This window comes from Plectropomus leopardus, chromosome 9 (genome assembly GCF_008729295.1).
Source record: "Plectropomus leopardus isolate mb chromosome 9, YSFRI_Pleo_2.0, whole genome shotgun sequence".
NCBI lineage: Eukaryota > Metazoa > Chordata > Actinopteri > Perciformes > Serranidae > Plectropomus > Plectropomus leopardus.
The window spans coordinates 17,879,605-17,898,099 of record NC_056471.1 but is presented as its reverse complement, the minus strand read 5'-3'; the positions used below and the strand labels follow the sequence as shown (position 1 = coordinate 17,898,099).

General features: G+C 42.3%; 3 protein-coding genes across 3 annotated transcripts; 2 read left to right on the top strand and 1 right to left on the bottom strand.

The window, feature by feature from the left end:
- Positions 1-586: 586 nt before the first annotated feature.
- On the top strand, positions 587-8,427 carry LOC121948486 (microtubule-associated protein futsch-like). The gene is made up of 6 exons (XM_042493884.1): positions 587-644; positions 1,536-1,649; positions 2,405-3,696; positions 4,910-5,887; positions 6,066-6,194; positions 7,582-8,427. The coding sequence occupies exons 2-6, from the start codon at positions 1,547-1,549 to the stop codon at positions 8,425-8,427; spliced, it is 3,348 nt and encodes a 1,115-aa protein (XP_042349818.1). The 5' UTR covers positions 587-644; positions 1,536-1,546.
- A 2,127-nt stretch (positions 8,428-10,554) lies between these two features.
- cryba1l1 (crystallin, beta A1, like 1) lies at positions 10,555-12,609 on the bottom strand. Its single transcript, XM_042493620.1, has 4 exons — positions 12,535-12,609; positions 12,283-12,401; positions 11,217-11,591; positions 10,555-11,002 (listed from the first exon to the last, which is right to left on the bottom strand). Exons 1-4 carry the CDS (start codon positions 12,607-12,609, stop codon positions 10,855-10,857), a joined length of 717 nt encoding a protein of 238 aa, XP_042349554.1. The 3' UTR covers positions 10,555-10,854.
- On the top strand, positions 12,581-17,317 carry LOC121948271 (beta-crystallin B1-like). The gene is made up of 6 exons (XM_042493619.1): positions 12,581-12,656; positions 15,424-15,851; positions 15,944-16,062; positions 16,153-16,285; positions 16,379-16,521; positions 16,610-17,317. The coding sequence occupies exons 2-6, from the start codon at positions 15,759-15,761 to the stop codon at positions 16,779-16,781; spliced, it is 660 nt and encodes a 219-aa protein (XP_042349553.1). The 5' UTR covers positions 12,581-12,656; positions 15,424-15,758; the 3' UTR covers positions 16,782-17,317.
- Positions 17,318-18,495: the final 1,178 nt, after the last annotated feature.

Below are 18,495 nucleotides of genomic sequence, written 5' to 3'. Positions count from 1 at the left end.
TCATGGCAGGAGAGTTGTCTCCAAGACCATCGAAAAGGTAGAACACACCTTGAGGCTTATCTTTGTTAGGCGATAAAGGAAGTATTGTCAGTGAACTATCTCGTGTTTCGCTGCGTCTGTACTCTTTGACTGTAGCGAGTCTTGCGCGCCCTGGTGGCGGAGCGACACCGCGCGACACAGGCCAGTTAACTACCACCACGCTGACCCCATAACACATCCATGCGCTGACCCGTGGATGACCTCCGTAAACAGACAGAAAACACAACCAGAAAATAGAGCAATATACTGTCTGTTTTTTTCGTTTTTATATTAATATTTTTTAAAGTGAACTCGTGTTATTTTTTTTGACGTGGGACCGGATTTACAGGGAGCACTGAGGGTGAGTGATATCGATATCTATTACCTGACCGCGTTTTTCTGTAACACTTGGCCAGGAAAAAGTAGTTCCAAGTGTTGAGGTTGTTGTCAGAGATTTAGGAGTCAGAAATGTAATGCTGATGACATGATAACTCACAGGTGGTCTGTTGTGGCCAGTTCACATGTTGTTACTCTGTGTGTTTTGGTGTGCACAGCTAGCTGACTGCTAGCTGTCAGCCGTGATGCTAACCTGCAGGTGTGTGGATTAGCATCAACTTCTAATGCAGGTATTGATGGTTTTAACCCTTTGAAACCTGAGCATATCGGCTTGATTTCTTTTTTAAAAAATTGGGAGGAAAGCAGCAAGCAATGAAAGAAATGTTGTTGTTACAGTGTTGTTTGCAATTATCGCTAGATTAGTATAAAGAACAAGAAAATTACCTTAAAAAGAAAAAGAAAGTAAAAACAACAAACAAACAAGGCAAATAAGACTTGAAAAAGTGCTTAAAAATTGTAATAATTATGTTACATAATTTAAAATATGTAATGTTAATATGATTATTAAACATATTGCTTTTTACTAGCTTTTTTCTTGTTTTCTCTAGATATTTTCCCTAGCTTTTCAAAAATATATTTTTTTAATGTACTAATTTCTTGCAATTTGTTGAAGGCACATTGCCTTTTTTAACATGTTTTTATAAAGAACTGGCACCACTTTTATGTGCAATGTGCAGATACAGCAAAGATGTGTTCATGTAACAGCGATTTTACACTATTCTGTATTTTTTTGGCAAAAAATGTACAAAACAGACAAGATCCTACCCATATTAGTGTTGCTGATCAAATAATTGATTGGGTTATAATAGATCTGATCAATATAATACAGATCAGGAGTCAGAAATGTGCCAGTTGAAATGTTTTTTATATATTATATGTTTGTATTATATGTTGGTATTGGTACCAGTATATATTTTTTATGGTATCTTATTAAATTTCTTATTTAAGCCTTTGGTTTGTTTTACCTTCATGAGCCTGATGAACACCAAGCAAAATGTGTTGCTCATGCCAATCAATGTTAATGAAAGCTCTTTGATTGTGTTTTTTTATGGGCTGCATGTGCGGTCACTACTGCAAAAACATGCGTTTCATTATTTCTTGCTTTTGTTTCTCCTCTAAAGTGGATGGTGAGATGTGGTGCTACCAGAAACCGGGGTATGAAGCCCTCCTCGTCGCTGAGCTGCAGAGACAGCAGCAGCGCAGCCAGTTCTGTGACACTCTGCTCAAGACAGAAGGTACAAAAAAACAAAAACAACCACAAATACACACACATCACACTGTCGCCTTTTCAGGTCATTTCTTTTGTTGTTTGTGTTTTTTTTAATAAGCACACTATGTTAAAGCTTCACAATTCATCATTAACGCCACAAAGCAACACAGCTAACATGGTAATCCTTTGAAACCTCAGACACCTTTTACAAGCTATTTAACCCTTTGAAACCTTAACAAATAGATTTGATTTTTTTGGACAAAAAAACAACACGGGGGGAAAAGGGCAATGACCAACTTGATAAGAAATGCCCCACAAAATGCAAGAAATAAGTAAAAGGTAACAAGAAAATGGCCTGAAAATTAGTTTTAAAAAAGAGGAAGGTTATTAGAAAATTGGTTTTAAAACATTTCAGAAAACCATATTTTAGTTACTAAAAAAATCAGGTAACTTTTTTGTTGTTGTTTTTACTTTTTTTTTTTTCATACATACTTTTCTGTCTGTTTTTTTTTCAGGTAGTTTTCCTGTGAAATTCTTGCTCATTTTTGGGCCATATCTTGTTAAGTTGCTCATTGTCTTCTCACCATGTGAGAGGGCCCTGTTCATTTAAAATTAAGGTGCAATCAAAACATTTTTTCGCGTAAATCAATAAATAATAATGATGATAAATAATCTTGCTGCTGTTCATCATATAGAAGCTTTGCACACAGACAATCAGTATTCTAGTTTTGAGTATTTGTGAAAGCCATCATCATTCCTGATGCTGTTTTACTCCTCCAGGTGTATCAGTGCCAGCACACAGCTGTATTCTCTCAGCCATCAGCCCCAACATTTCCTCCGCTCTTTCCTCCACACCGCCGCCCCCTGCAGGCCAGAGCCGCCTCCTGGAGTTTCATGCTCTTGGCACCTGCACCCTGCTCCGCCTGGTCAGACTGCTGTACTGTGGGGAGATGACAGGGGAGGGGGAGAAGGAGAAGCAGGAGGCTGTTACTGCTGCAGCCAAACTGGGCATCCAAGGGCTGGTGGAGGTCACAAAAAGAGACCTTCAGAGCAGAAATGAGGGAGGAGAAGGCCAGTGTGCAGAGGTGGGAGTGCAGACGGAGCCACTGATGCCTGGGGAGAATGAAGGGAGGCGGGGCAGGTGGAAGAGAGAAGTGAGGGATGGGAGCACCTTTCTGTGGAGAGAGACAACATCAGAGGGTGAAAGAGACACATGGACTCAGACAGAGGAGCTTCAGGTAAACTCGGCTCCCCCTTCTCACCCAGCAGCCTCCTTCGAGACCATTGATATGTCTGCTCTCCAGAGCTTTGGAACCACACAGATTGTCCCTCCTCAAATTCCGTACATCCCGATATCCCTCGTCTACCCACCAGATGAAAACCAAATGCACCAACATCCTTCTGCTCTCTCAGACTCTTTGCGAGAGTCTGCAGCAGCTGGACACACATCTGCTGCTGCAGTGGCACCGCCACACGCCTTCGCCCCCCCACCCCTCCCTTTTTCCATTCAAGGGACCCTGTGTGCTGCTGACCCTCAGAGCTGGTGGACTGACCCTCAAGGCGCAACCACAGACGCCACAGCGGCTGAAAGATGGGAGGAGGAGCAGTTACAGCAGTTTGAAGGCAACATCCCTGGATACATCAACTACTTCCTGCATCCGAACAAGGAGGAGCGCTTCCACAGGGGGCGAGCACGGAGGAGGCAAGGAGCAAGGGTGGGAGGTGCAAGGAGAGCTGGGACAGGTGAGAGAAGAGCCAGGAGACCACGAGCAAGAACAGGAGGGAGGGGGAGGGGAGGGTTAACGCAGACGGTGGATGTGCAGGAGGTGGGGGTGAGCAGGCTGCAGAAGTTGTTCCTGCAGAGGTTTGGGCTGAGGGCGTCCAAGACGGGTCAGGGCGGAGGAGCTGCAGGCAGGAAGTTGTACCTGAAGACCAGAGCGCTTATGAAGCCCGCCAGGAGGAGAGGAGGGCGCGGCAATGTGTGGGAGAGCAGCCAGAGTGGAGACGTGCCACTATACAGTGAGGGAGGAGGCAGTACGCAGCGTAGGAGTGCAAGGCAACAGTTAAAGCAGGTGAGGCTGTCGACAAAACGCTGTCCTGTTTGTTATAATGAAAACAAAAATAAACATAAATGTGAAATAAAGTTCAGTCTATGAACTCAACAGCCTAAACCATAGCTTTCACAACGTATGCATTTTAATATATTGATAGAAAATATAAAAACTAAAACTTTGTTTTAACAAGACGCCCTTCAAAACTTTTTCATTGTATAAAAAGTTTCTACTTAATAGCAGTATATCATTGGCCAACATAAAACAATATAGAGGTTTTGTCTTTGTGATTTTAACTTGTAGTAATTTGACCTGATGTACTTGTACTTGACCACCTCAGTGATCCTTTGTATTTCCATTACTCACCCCGGATTACGTCAAATTTGTTAAAAATGTAAATTTTTCTCGAAAGTCGAAGGAAGAATCCAAAAAGCAGAGAATTCTTCATAAATTGAAGTCATCGGGGGACACTTTTAATAACAGCAAAAGCAGGGGGTTGTGTTGTGTTTTACCATGAGTTAACAAAGTCATTAAGCTGGTTGTAGTTTGGTAAAAAAGGGAAAGTCTAAATCAAAAGGTGTACAGTTGTATATCTCTGGAAAAGGAAAATGGGTGTAAAAATATACCTTTCTTGCATTGTTTGAATTTCTGTGTATTTATTATAATTTCAAAAGATGCATAAAGTTGGCAAATTTCCCCAAACTTAACACGGGACGTACCTGTGCTGTTTATATATAAAATAAGGGTTTAAGCCAAAATAAATGTGTTTCAGAAGTACTTAGCAAACAACATGATAAATACGAATTGGATTACACTGCAAGAGATGTGTGAGATTATGTTAACGGATATTTTGATGATGTTTTGCTTTTGTTAAATGTGGTCGTCTATGACTTAAGTTCATCAAGAGTTGCCTCTGTTTTTGGATTCTTCATTCGCCATGAAGGCATGTATGAAAGACAAACTCTCTTTACAAATTTAACGTAAGACAGGGTGAGTACACAAATGATCTTTTGGGGATTGAGGTATTCTTTTAGGTGGCAAATTTAAGAAGTTGGTGCCTCTGCAACCGATCCAGAGCCTAACAGCTCTTCATAATGATTTGTGAATTGACTTCATTTCTAAACTTAGTGCATGCTCACTGCAGGAAACTAAGAATCCGCCATTGCAAACACTTTTATTTCCATCTGCTCTCTCTGTTTTACTGTAATTAATACACTTTTCTCTGTGGGTATAGGATGCTCCTCCTGCCGGCAGGGCTCGGAGGGCGAGGGCCAAACCAGCATCAGTGTCCTTTTCTTCCCCTCATTTGGGATTCCACAACGCTCAAACTGTATCTGCCCTCGGCCCCATTCTCCAGTCTTCTCCATCACCTGCAGCCTCTTACGCGGCTCCTGCATCGTCCCTGCTCCACAGCACACCCCTCCCTCCTCCTGCTCCTCCCCCTCATGAGGAGCAGCCTGAACACTTTGAGCAGCTACTGGAGGAAGTGATGAAGGGTCTTGATATTTTACCAAACAGCAACAACAGCAACGCACCACAGCCTCTTCCAACCAGTAGCAGCAGTTGTGCCCATGCCTCCTGTGGCAACACTTTGGCCCAAAACAAAGAACAAGGCCATACCGCTGCAAACAGTGAGGTGCCCGTACTGCAGCAGCAGGGCGAGGGAGAGCTGAGTGAGATACTGGATCACTTCCTCCAGTCCTTTGAGCAGCACGTTGAAAGTACTGCCAGGGAAGCGGCGGAGACGGGTGGTCGGAGAAGCACAGAGGCTAGCCAGCCTCACACTGTTCTGAGACGGAAGACAGACAGAAAAACCAAGACCCGGACCACAAAGAGGCCTCAGACATGTCAGCTACAGCATCCACAGACACCATGTCCAGTCAAACACTCTCAAACACCTGAACTGCAACCGCAAGCTAATAGACAGTCATCACAGCCACGTAAGGCTTCTGCTCGCCGTGCCGTTACCCCCAAAAATACTGAGGGATCACCAGTGAAAGCCAAAGCACCGGCCAAACGACGGAGGAGAAGAAATGAGTACAACTTTGGGCTGAGGATGAAGAAGCCAAAGCCACTGGGTGTCACAAATATGAAAACCGTTGATGACCGAGAAGACAAGCAGCTGCAGCAGATACCTGTGGTGAAACTGGAGAGGAGCAGCCTGCTGCCAGACAAAGCTATACTGCGAGAACGCAGCTGTTTGAAAATCAAGGTAACAAACTTTTCTAACTACTCTCCGCTCGTGCTTCTGCCGATGTCAGCCGTCACCATCAGTCGAGTCAAAGTCTGACAGCTGATGTAAATTTGAGGGTGAATCTGGATTGTGTAACACACACAGAATCAGGAAGAAAATGTCTCAAGTGGTTTGTCTGTGTGTATTTGTTTTTCAGATTCCTGCAAAAACAAAGTGCAACTCATCAACAGCGCCACGTGACAGCGTGTCTAAAAAGGCTCAGCAAGTGTCATGGAGCGCAAAGATTTACCCAATCAGGAGTCGGTTTAGAGAAGCACATATCATGGTGAGCACTGACCTTTTTTCACGAGACGTCTGTGTGCGAAAATGTCTTTGGAGCATCTCTTCTTCAAAGAAAGAGGCACACTGCATTTATGTTGTCCTCACATTAGCAGTGAGATTGTGGGGATGGCATTGGCTAAAATATGCCAACAACTGTTGGATGAAATTTTGTAAGACGTTGGTCGTACCTAGAGAATGTGTCCTACGGACTTTGGTGATTCCCTAACCGTCTACAGCAATCCTTGATACAGACATTCACGTCTCCCAGACCATGTTACCTTTTTGATTCTTTATTTTTTTATCGTTAGTTCAATCTTTAGCTTCATAAAGTACTTTGATTTATAAACAATTACCAACAAAACTAATGTCATTCCCATCAACCTCAGCTGTATTTTGTGTTTTCTGCTAATTAATAAATGTAGCATGCTAATACGATAAGCTAAGACGGTGAACATGTGATACATTACACCCGCTAAACATGAGCATGTTAGCACGATGATATTAGCGTCTAACTTAAATCACTGCTGGGCACTGCTTTGCAGAGCTGCTAGCATTTCTGTAAACTCTGCAGACTCTCACAGAGTGCGCTCTGTGCTCCAACAGTGGTGCAATGCACAACACTCACACTCATGCCGCCACAAACAAAATCTGTTTTTGGCGGCAGATGTTTTGATCGTGGTGGTCTGCCATAAATAAATGAATATGTTGGAGACCCTGAGGATGGCATCACTTGAAGTAGACGGAAAAAGAAAAAACTATGCACTTTAGTTACCAAAAGTCACTGAAGACACTAATGATTTCATTGTGAGTGGCTACCACTTGTGATATTTGAGAATTGGACTGTTTTTGCAGTGAAGATCATTTATATTGAAAGGGGACAGTTTTGCATCAAATGTAGCCTCTGCATACTTTTTTATATCAAGAATATCTTTATTACAGTTTAAACAGTTTAAACACTGTATACAACAGGTATAAAGCATGCTTACAGAGCATATACAAGACGGGACACAGCATGAAAACAAATGACAATCCTCCCCATTTCACTAACCCCCAAATAACGGCCGGAGTATTAATAATAGGACCTCTCTCTCTGGAGTAGTATAGTAATATTGATGATGAGAGAGAGAAGGAAAGATTATGAAGAAGGCAGTTTCAGAATAATGGGCTACATTAACAGAACATTAACAGCTTGACCGAGAGCTCTGGAGGTTATCTCATAATTTAAATATGTAAATATGGGTGCATTTTACCTTTTGTGGATGCTATGAGTATTACAGTTTCTTATTTTCTTACTTACTTTAGCATTGTCAAGAGCTGCACAATGCTTTTGTGAAGTTGTGAAAGTCTATTTTTGTATTTGTATCATTTTAAAAGGTTCATTTGCTTTGCAGGACAGCATGCCCTTTCTTGAGAAGCAGACACCCTCAAAGGGCCCACCAGGTCACCGCAGAAGAAAGTGCAAGCAAAGTGGACAACTTCTCAGTTTATCTAATAATGAGAGTTCAGCAGCACCAGTTCAGCTGCAACCTCAGGAGCCCACTATCAGCGACGAACTAGAGAGAAATCAAGAGAGACATGAAGGAGAACTGAGTGTCCAGCCGCAGGAGCAGGCAGAGAGACCCACGAGGAGGGGAGAGAAGAGGAGAGCAGAGGAGGAGACAAATGATAAATCCACTGTGACCAAGAGGGTTTGCATTGAGCAAACGGCACAGCCAACCTTTGAAACATGCTCCCTGAGCTCTGAAACCGCAGACTTCGTCTCTGAACCAGCAAGCAGAGAGTTAAATGAGGTGTCCAGCGCAGGAGATTGTTTACAAAGAGAGCAAGGAGAGGAGGAATCAGTGAGGAGTGAAATCAAACTCAAAGAAGAAGGTTTGATGGATGAAAATATGGAGAGCAGCGGTGATGAGATAATCGATGTGGACGGACCCACTGTGTCACGTTTTGTCGTCGCGAATGCTTTTGTTTCACCCTCATCGCATTCAGAGAAGGAGGTCGGCTGCGAGTCGAGCTGGGAAGAGGAAGACAACATTGACGTGATTGGCGGTTCCAGCCCCGCCCCTAATCCGGTGATCATCAACTGGACAGAGTCTTCAGAAGGTGAGGGAGAGGAGGGAGACGAGGACGTTGATGTTGTCGGTGAAAAGATGGAGATGGAGTCGTCGGCGGTCGTCATTACTGTGAATAAAGGTGAGCTTGTTAACAGGAAACATCAGACTGAGGTGCTCTCACATTAGCATCTATGTCCGCTTTCCTTTTCTTCTTGTTGTCTTTAATTTGTTTATTTCCTACATTTCTCAGAAAACGTTCCTGAATTTGTTTCATTCAGCTGTGGGTAAAGAAAATAACAGCGGCAGAGATCAAGAGAAATGTTGTTTAATCATAAATGTCTTCTGTTTTTATTGTTTTCACCTCCATGTGAAACACACTGACAATCACACGAGGGATTTTTTGTTTTCCTATTCCAACAAAGTTTCGGATAAGAAGAGCTGTGAGCAACGTGTAAGCTTTGTTTGGATTGAAAGACGGAAAAGAAAATATGTGCATCATAATGCATAAAGATGTTTTAATCAGAAGCAAAAAAACAGGGCAGAGTGGTTAATATGCTATTGAGTTTCAGCTCTTGAGTTGAGTATACACACTTCACCAATGTCAAACTGTCAAAGATGACTACTGGCATTGTTTTTTTGTCTTTTTTTTTTTAGCAATTTGAAGATATTTATCTATTGATTTTATGGAAAAAGTTCTTACTGAGTTCAGTAATTTGTAATTGTTCAGACAAAATTTGTTTTAACTGTTTAACTGGTGTTGAAAACAGCACTAATCAAACTGTTCAGAAAAACATTAAAATTAATACAAAAAACAATTTAAAAGTAAAATCAAGTTTATGTGATAACAAAAGAATTAAGAGCATTTTGTTAGTTGTAAATACGACCATGACTGTGTAAGTTGTAAGTATGATTGATAATGACGGCCTCTGTTCTGCCACAGTTTGAAAATGTTCCAGGAAGACTTGTTTCACACTCAAGTTATGTTTAATAATGTTCCTCGTGGCACTTTTGAGTCTACGACTCAGATTTCTACAATAAAAATTCCTCTTTAGTTCCTGCAGAAGCTCTTCTCTGTGACTCCGCACGCACGTCTCTGGAAATGAGGCTTATCATCACAGTGCAGATTTAATTATAAGATGCTCAAAGAATTTAATGCGGCAAGTTTGAAGATTTCAGTTCAGATTGATTTGGCAACACTGAACAGCAGTGTGATAGTTAGACAGAACAAACCATTACCGGTTTCATAAAGAACTCAAGACAACATTTCTAAGTCATTATGTCCAATAATATTGGAACCACATAGTCGGTGTTGCAACAAAAATACACATTGTTAGCTCATATTTAGGTGATATATTTTCTGCTGCTGTGTTTCTTTATGCTGCTTATTGTCAAAATAGCAGATACGTTTTTAATTTGCTTATGTTTTATTTATTTCCCTTATTTTTACTGAATATTTTTGTCAGAATGGTGAAGGTATTTTTTTCATTTTCTGTGCTTCATATGCTTTTTTCTTCAGTTGCACTGCGTTCAGCTCTCTTAACCACTTTATTCAACAGTGATGGTAAAATACTTTGTATCTTTGAGATAATTAACTTAAAATGTTCCCTCTTTTTCCTCCCCTATCCCGTCCTTTTTTTCCATTAGTCTTCACCTTCCTTTACAGTACGCTGTCTGCCTCATGTAGCACCTTTAATTAGTTTGGCAGGTACACTTTGAAGCGCCAATGATGTGTGGCTACATTTTTTAGTCTTAGACACATTTTACAAGCACCATTTAACCCCAGAGTCGAAAGGCGGTTGTTAAGTTTAAATGGCTTTGTTAAAATAATCAGACCATAGATCAATAGAAACTTATCAAACTACTCCTGCAACTTTCAGTTTGAGAAGTGTCTTTAGACTTTTTTTCATACTTGTTATGCTTTTAACTCAAGTTTTTCAATTGAAACCCATTGCAGCCACAACCACCATTCTCTGTTGAGAGAAAAACTACAAAGTTTGCAGACACCTTTTAAGCCTGCAGGTGGTTTCTTTCATGCTGCCCACTTTATTCATCGCGTACACACTAATGCAATACAACAAGAACTCGTGAAGTGAAAATGAGTTTATTAGTTATCAACCTGTGGATCAACCTCCTACACACAACAACAAAACACATCTGAGCTGCACCACAGCGCAGTCTGCTGCACTGAGGAGGTTCTCCCGGTCACGGCTTCTCGTTGGAGCTTCATCTCCCCTCTGTTTGGTTCCAGCTCGCTGAAGAGTTTCTCTGCTCATCGCCCAGCTCAGGTGAGGAGTGCAGTGCAGGTGTGTGCTTGTGTGTGAGTGTGTAGCGACCTCTAAACCAAATAAAAAGACACTGTGTGCGTGTCAGTTATGTCAGCGTGTGTGTGTGGTGGAGCGTGTGTTTCCCTGTGCTTTAACAGTGCGATATTGTCTCTTATCACACTCTGGCAGCGGCTGTGAATCAGTAGTGGTGTTGGGGCGGCTGTTGCGGCTCAAGTCAAGAGGAAGGAAAGGTTTGAAGAGAGGAAGAAAGAAAGAAAGGGGAAGGGGTTGTGGGTGAAGGGAGGAGGGTGGAGGGGAGCTGCTGTCTCAGTCTCAGCCTGTCCTCCTCTCAGTGCTGGATGCGCCTGATGGACTGGATCTGAGGGGTCTGACAGTGGGAGCCCCAGTTCCTCCAGTGCTGGTAGTCTCCACTGTGTCTCTCACACTCCATGATGTACTGCTGGCCTCTGTAGCCAGGGTGCTGGTAGCACACAAAGCTGCATCGAGAGGAAACAAGGGTTAGTGGGACTATTTCAGGAGCTGCTGTCTATTACATAAAATACAACATAAAGAAGGGCTGTGATGACTGTTTATCTGAGTGATATTTTTATAGAACAGAAAGTCTGATTTCAAATAGTTGCTCATGTAAACCAGCTGTGTTTGTTTACAGGTGTGTCCTGATCATTCGGTGCTGTTCACACAGTAACTTACGCGCCGCACTGCACGTGCATGGAGCCAACTTCAGGCATCATCCAGCCCATGGCCTGCAGAGAGGGGTAATCGTCACAGATCTCCACGCTGCGGCCCATGAAGTTCTCCCTCTCAAAGATGACCATGCGGCTGCTCTGGTGGGACTGCAAGGGGAGAAAGAAACTGTTGGATTTTGGACTCCTGAGGTAATCTGTTGTGTGTTGGCTGAACACTGAGAGTGGGGATGTACTCACGGCGCAGTAGATGGGGCGCAGAGACATGAGGCGCTCCACGTGGTAGGAGAGGGATCCACTGTAAGCATCCCAGTGGGGGTACTCTCCTCTCTCCAGGATGAACTGCTGGCCCTGGAAGTCGTGGTGCTCAAAACCCACCCAGCTTTTCAAGGAAAGAGAGTGAGTGAGATGTTAACACGAGTTTACTTTATGTCCATCTAAAGAGGCTTGATTCTGTCATTTACCTTAGATTCTTGTTTAATACAATCTTAACTGTTACATAGTATAGGTCTGTTACATGATGAACGATTATAGTAATAAACTTTTTTTATATAGCACTTGGTAATTCTTCACAAGAAAAACTATTCAATAACAAAAGTATTCAAATCAGGAGAAACATGGAGGGAGAATAATAAAACCAATGGTTTAAAAAAAATAACACTAGTAATAAATAATGATGAAAAACATTTTTAGATATAAAAATACATTAAGACAAGTATGAAACATATAAAATAAATATCACATAGTAATGATGTTAGAAAAGGTCCCCATAAGGCCAATAAATCATGAAACACAAGTAATGATTTTGTTTCAAAATCTGGTTTTTAAAAATGAGACTCCCTTTTTCTACCAGGCGCAAGAGCTTTAGTACAAAAGCTCACTTTGCACAGTCAATAATTCAATTGTTTTAAGTGCTCAAAGCTTTCACCACTCCTCTTTATTGTCGTTTGGGGTGGATGTATCAAGAGAAAACAAAATGGTTTAATCATTTTCTTTGATTCACCTAGTCAGTGCATTCATTCTCATCTAATTTGTGTCTTCTTGTTACCAGAGGAAAAGTGTGAGACACTTACGCTCCGCTCTCCACCCTGATGGAGCGGATGTTGTCCAGTCCGCAATCCTGGATGTTGCAGCACTCGGAGGTGAACTCCAGGCACTTGCCCTGGAAATGCTCCTGCTCGAACACAGTCACCTGAGGGACAGATGGAGATGACGAAGCATTAAAGAACAAGAAATGAGTTTGGAGGGGAAAAAAAGGGTTGTGTATCCTTTAACTTTCTATATTCAGAATCATATAATTTGAGCACAAATGTGTGTGTGTTTACCTTGAAGAAAGGAGCCATGCCCATTCCTGAGTTGACCAGAGGCTGCATCATTGGGGACCTTGTAGTTCTGTACATCTTTACACCTGAGATTCAGATGAGGACAGAGAAAAGTGAAGCAAAAGGTAAAATATGGGGGTAAACAGCATGGGGGGAAAAAGTACCTAAGAGCATCAACAATGTCATATTCTGGAGTACCATTTTTTCTTAGTGTAAAACATGATGGTGTTTAATTTACACTTACAGAAACACCACAGTGAATCATTAAAGCATAATTAAAGCATTGAACTGAAACACCTGGAGGCCAAACACAGTTAAAAATTAAATATGACATAGACTGTGATAACAGTTCATGTGTTGAACAAGTGTTTCAGAGAGTGCTTTTGGTGATGAGTGTGTGTGCACCTGTGTGTCTGACCCTGAGCTGTGTTGAGAGCAGAGATATGCATCCTTACCTAGATTGGCACTTTATTGGAAGAGCTTGAGAGTGATACGCGCCTACCGCCTGCCTCGCGTAGAGCTTTGAGAGAACCTGGCGCTCCAGTTTTATATGGACGGTCGGGGAGCGCGCCTGCCGATGCGCGTCCACGGCTCTGACTCGGCCCATGCGCACCGTCCGTTATCGTCGGCAGCGGTGCGCGCTCCCGGGCTCTCTGCGCGGCCGCTGCGCGCTGTTGTCCGGCTGCAGGGCCAGCTCAGCAGATCCCATAGTGCCGCTGGTGCTCCCGAACAAAGGCGCTCCGGTATGTTCGGACCCCGGTCAGCAGTCCAGCGCGTGCCCAGGCACAAAGGGCCGGGATCGGGGTGGAGAATGTGGGGATTAACGGCGGAGCAGAGAGGCACCGCTGGGGGACACAGAAGGAGATAACTGGGTGGGTCTGTGGTCATGCACAGAAAAGTTAAAGAGCTCTAAATTTAATTTCATTGCTGTTCACACAGTTAACATATCAAATGCCCTTGCACGCGCTCCATCGAGGGTGCAGGTAGGGTGTATCCAAAGATGTAGATTTCAGGTTTGCCTCAGAGTACACGTCCTGACATTTGTCCCTCTCAAAAATAACATAAAAGTAGCAGAGGACTTTTATTTTTCATAACATTCAAGACATTTTAACCTTAAATTGATGCCGAAATGGCACCAATTTGTGCATAAAGTCTGAATCTCAAAAAAGTCAAATCTCCAGACTCCACCACACTTGCAGACTCACAGACTTTGCGAGCTGGTTCTAGGGAAGTCTGTGAGTGTTGAGGGCTGTCCAGTTCCACAAATCATCCAGGGTCCTCAAGTGGACTTTCTGCAGACTTCCAGAGAGTCCAGGCGGGGTGCAGACTTCACTGGACTTTGCAGGTTTAATTACCCACAATTTATAGACATGGGACTTTTCCCATTTCTGACTTAAAACAACTCAACAAACTTATGATAACTTACAGTGTTAAAATGTGACATGAGACATGTAGCCTTTAGGCCAGCAATATAATTTAACCGCATCACGAAAAACATGTGTAGCCTTTATGTTGTATAGACATGTGTGAATATAATTTTGATCTGTCACCTATCCTGGGATTTATATCTTACGACAGGTGAGGAACAGATGAGCAGACAGAGTATGACAGCAGCAATCACCAAGTACATGACTGTAGTTGTCACTAAAACGTTTCCACGGCAACAAGTGAAACAGGCTCAAGGCCTGTCTGTCAGCTGCTTGCAGTCTCTCACCTCCCTAATGTGATGAGAGAAAACACATCACAGCATGTATGACTGGAGTCCGTGAGGGCTCAGTTCACAAGGCCAGAGGGTGAACATTTGGATTCAGCCAAATATTCCCGAGAATGCAAGAAATTAAGTATTTCATGCTCAAAATGTTCTTGTTGAGAACTCCCAAATACCCCATTTCATATATGTAACCCTCAATGCTGATACAAAACCTAAATGCACACAGATGTGTGGTTTAGCTGCAGCCCAGTGGTATCCAAACTGAAGTCCTCGGGAGCTCCCATAACATGAAATTCAACAGTTTCTTTTGCTTTTTTTTAAACAATTGTTTTTATTTATTTTTGACACAATTTATATCAACCAATAATATCACAACACATAAATATCAGGACTAATAAAAGACAGGTACATTTTAAAAAAAACACTCCATAATAACAAAATAAATACATATTTGACATTCCTATAATAAATATATGCATCATGTGATACAGTCCTACTATTATGACAAAGAGAGTAACAGATACAGAGAAGTAATAAAAAACTATATGCCTAATGAATTCAGCTGTTTCTGGTGAAACTTTCCCTATAGTGTCAGCCCTATTTATCTAAATGATATCAAACATCTCCCAAAATATATCACATCAGATAATGAATAAGACCTATGAAGTGTGTGTCTGTGTGTGATCTTATGCCTCAACGGGACCTCAAACATCAAGTGAAAAAGCGTTTCATTCAGATTTATGTCTCACATGAATGTTACCCACAGATGTTTTCTGGAAACATGCAGCTTGAAATGTTTCTATGTAATTACATTAAAACTTTATTGACATTATATGAAAGCGAGAGGTTCGAAATCACACATTTATGAAGCCACAATTAAATAATTCGTGTCACTGTGTGTAATAAAATCTGTCCAATCATACTAGTTTGTAGTTTGGATTTAAATTAGTGGATTGGTATATTGACGGAGAATAATGATCTGAAATGTGAAACTAAATTACTATGATTTAGGGGACATAATTTAACTCTAAAAATTGATCATTATCTTTCATTTCATTAGTCCTGTTAGTAACTGGTCTTCGGTCCAGCCTCTGTCAGTCGTCCTCTGCCTCCGCCCACCCCCTCTGTCCGTCCCTCTCTGATGATGTGGGGTTTCTTTTGTCTCGCGTCTCTGACCTCAGCAGGTTTGTTTCTCTCCCCATAATCCCTCTCCTATGGGCGCCAGCGTATAAAAGGGAGGGGCGCACTCCAAGCCGCACACACTCTGAGTGAGTCTCGTCATAGGCATCGCACACACAGACAGGTAAGACACACACACATACTGTGCACTTACAGGTGTGTAGAGAGAAAAATCAGAGAGAAGAGACATAGATTAGTCTAAAATGTACTTTTTCCAAATTGCTGCCTTTACAATTTTACCTCTATCTTGATACCCTTAGATAAGTGAAAACAGGATAGATTTGTCACATATCCTCTCTCAGTGTTATTTTTTCTCTCTTTTTTTTACCCAGCAATCATGTCCAGTGGAGATAAGTCCAAGACTTCTTCCCAGACCGACGGGAAGGCTGCTCAGAGCAAGAAGTCTGAGATGGGAATGATGTCCTACAAGGTGGGTTGCTCTCACACGGCACATAGAGATATGTTCAGTTTATCATATATATACATATGCTGTTGTTGTACTGACTCATCTGTCGCCTGCAGATGTATGTGTTCGACCAGGAGAACTTCCAGGGTCGCATGATCGAGATCAGCAACGAGTGCATGAATGTGTGTGAGCTGGGCATGGACCGCGTGCGCTCCCTGCGCGTTGAGTGTGGACCGTAAGTCTCAAAAACAGATTTACCTAAACATTTAAAAACACTCATTTTTGCACTTTGCACTGATACTTAATAATATTGTCCTGTGTGCAGCTTCGTTGGCTTCGAGCAGATGAACTTCTGCGGTGAGATGTACATCCTGGAGAAGGGAGAGTATCCTCGCTGGGACTCCTGGAGCAACTGCCAGAAGAACGACTACCTGCTGTCCTTCAGGCCCGTCAGAATGGTACAAAGAAATTCAGTTTCATCCCCTCAAAGTTTCCTTTTCTGTTTTTCTTTCGACTTTCCCCTAAGCTCTTCTGTTTTTTCTCTCTTCCAGGACCCTGAGAAGCACAAGATCTGCCTGTACGAGGTCGGAGAGTTCAAGGGCCGCAAGATGGAGATCATGGACGACGACGTTCCCAGCCTGTTCTCCTACGGCTTCACTGACAGAGTGGGCAGCATCATCGTCAGCTGCGGAACGTGAGTGCAGAGTAGTTAAAGGTGTCACTGATAGAGTTTTAAAAAAGAGGTCAACCCTGTTCTGACATGTGTCCTCTTTTCTCTCCAGCTGGGTGGGATACCAGTTCCCTGGATACCGTGGAAGCCAGTACCTGCTGGAGAAGGGCGACTTCAGGCACTTCAATGAGTACGGCGCCCGCAGTCCCCAGTTCCAGTCCGTGAGGCGTATCCGTGACATGCAGTGGCACCAACAGGGCTGCTACACCATGGCCAGCAAGTGAGGCTCAGGAAAGGAGAGAAAGAGAAAGAGCGGAAGTGAGGGAGAGGGGCGGAGGAAGAGGGAAAGGGGGAGAGATGTCTGAGGCCTTACCTCAGTACCTTTAACGGTCTTTGATCTAAGGCAGTGAGGGGAAGGGTGAGAATCTAGACCTGTCCCTGATAGGAGACAACACCTCAGTGGAAGGACCAGCTGGACCACCCTCCATTTCTCTCTGTCTCTACTTTTCTCTTTCTCCCCTATGGGCTGAGCATTGCTTCCCCCCCTTTTCTCCTTTTTTTTAGTCCCTCACTTCATTCCCCTCCACAGTCTTCTGAGACACCAAAGAGGGAAGACGACACCTCTTGCTGTTTTACACACTCGATTCTCGGCTCAGGGTATGATGCACCATGGGAAACTGAGTCCCTAGAGCCCCCTGCCCCCCGTCTTCTTGCCCCTGTGCATTGCACACCCTCTCTGCTGTACAGAATCCTGGCCAAGTTTTCAATAAAAAGGAAAATCTTGATTTCAAAGATGTTGTTGTTGTTACTTATTATTGAAAAATACCCCGAATGAAAATGTCAATGAATTAATAAAATAATAGGATGAAAAAAAAACGGAGATGAATGCATTCTGATTTATCAATTACTGCTTTTCTGGAGCTCTTTGTTTTGGATGCTGGTTGGACACCAAATGTGTGTCCATGCTGGACTTTTTGTTAGACACACGTGTTTATAGTTTCCTTTGTGAAAACATGGTTCTGAACAAACACTATTGTGATCATGCTGAATGGTGTTTGGAAAGCTTTTCACAGTCAGCTTAAAAAAAAACCTCCAAGTCATACAATGCTTTAAAAAATGCAGTGTCTGGAAAAAAGAAAGCTGTCCAATAGGACAGTTTCATTTGTGTAATGCTGATTATGTGATATAATGACACTTTGGTGTGGAGCCTGCTGGATTTTGTAACAATGGGCTTTGCAGGAAAACAACAGGACACACCTAAATTTCTGCTGATAATCAGCCTCATTTCTGTATTCAATTAAAAATGAGACACAAGTGGTTTAATACAGTGAATGGCTCCATTCAGCATTGCAGTTTGTGAACAGTCCATGTATTATGGTGAATAATTACCTCATTATGGGTCAACGTTAGCATTAAAACTTAGAAAAACTTAGCATGTCAGAGAAAAAAAATTACACACATATATATGTGGTGTGGAGCCTGCTGGATTTTGTAACAATGGGCTTTGCAGGAAAACAACAGGACACACCTAAATTTCTGCTCACAGCCAGCTTAAAAAAAAACCTCCAATAAAATAAATAAATAAATATATATATATATATATATATATATATATATATATATATATATATATATATATATATATATATACATATATACACACACACACACACACACACACACACACACACACATATATATATATATATATATATATATATATATATATATATATATATGATGCTGGGACAGCCCATTTGATAAGGGGTTGTTACACGGCCCCAAATATATAAATACTCTACCTATTTAGGACAGGTGCAGTGGTACTGGCCGTTGTCACCTACCCCCACAGCTTCACGTGGATCGGTCCATTATGAAATGTCAGAGGTCAAGCAGGAAGTAAATGTAAAAAACCTGTAAAAAACGGCAGACAGAATGGCATAAATGGAAAAAAACAAATGAAATGGAAAAAGGGGTTCAAAAGCGAAAAGATGGAGC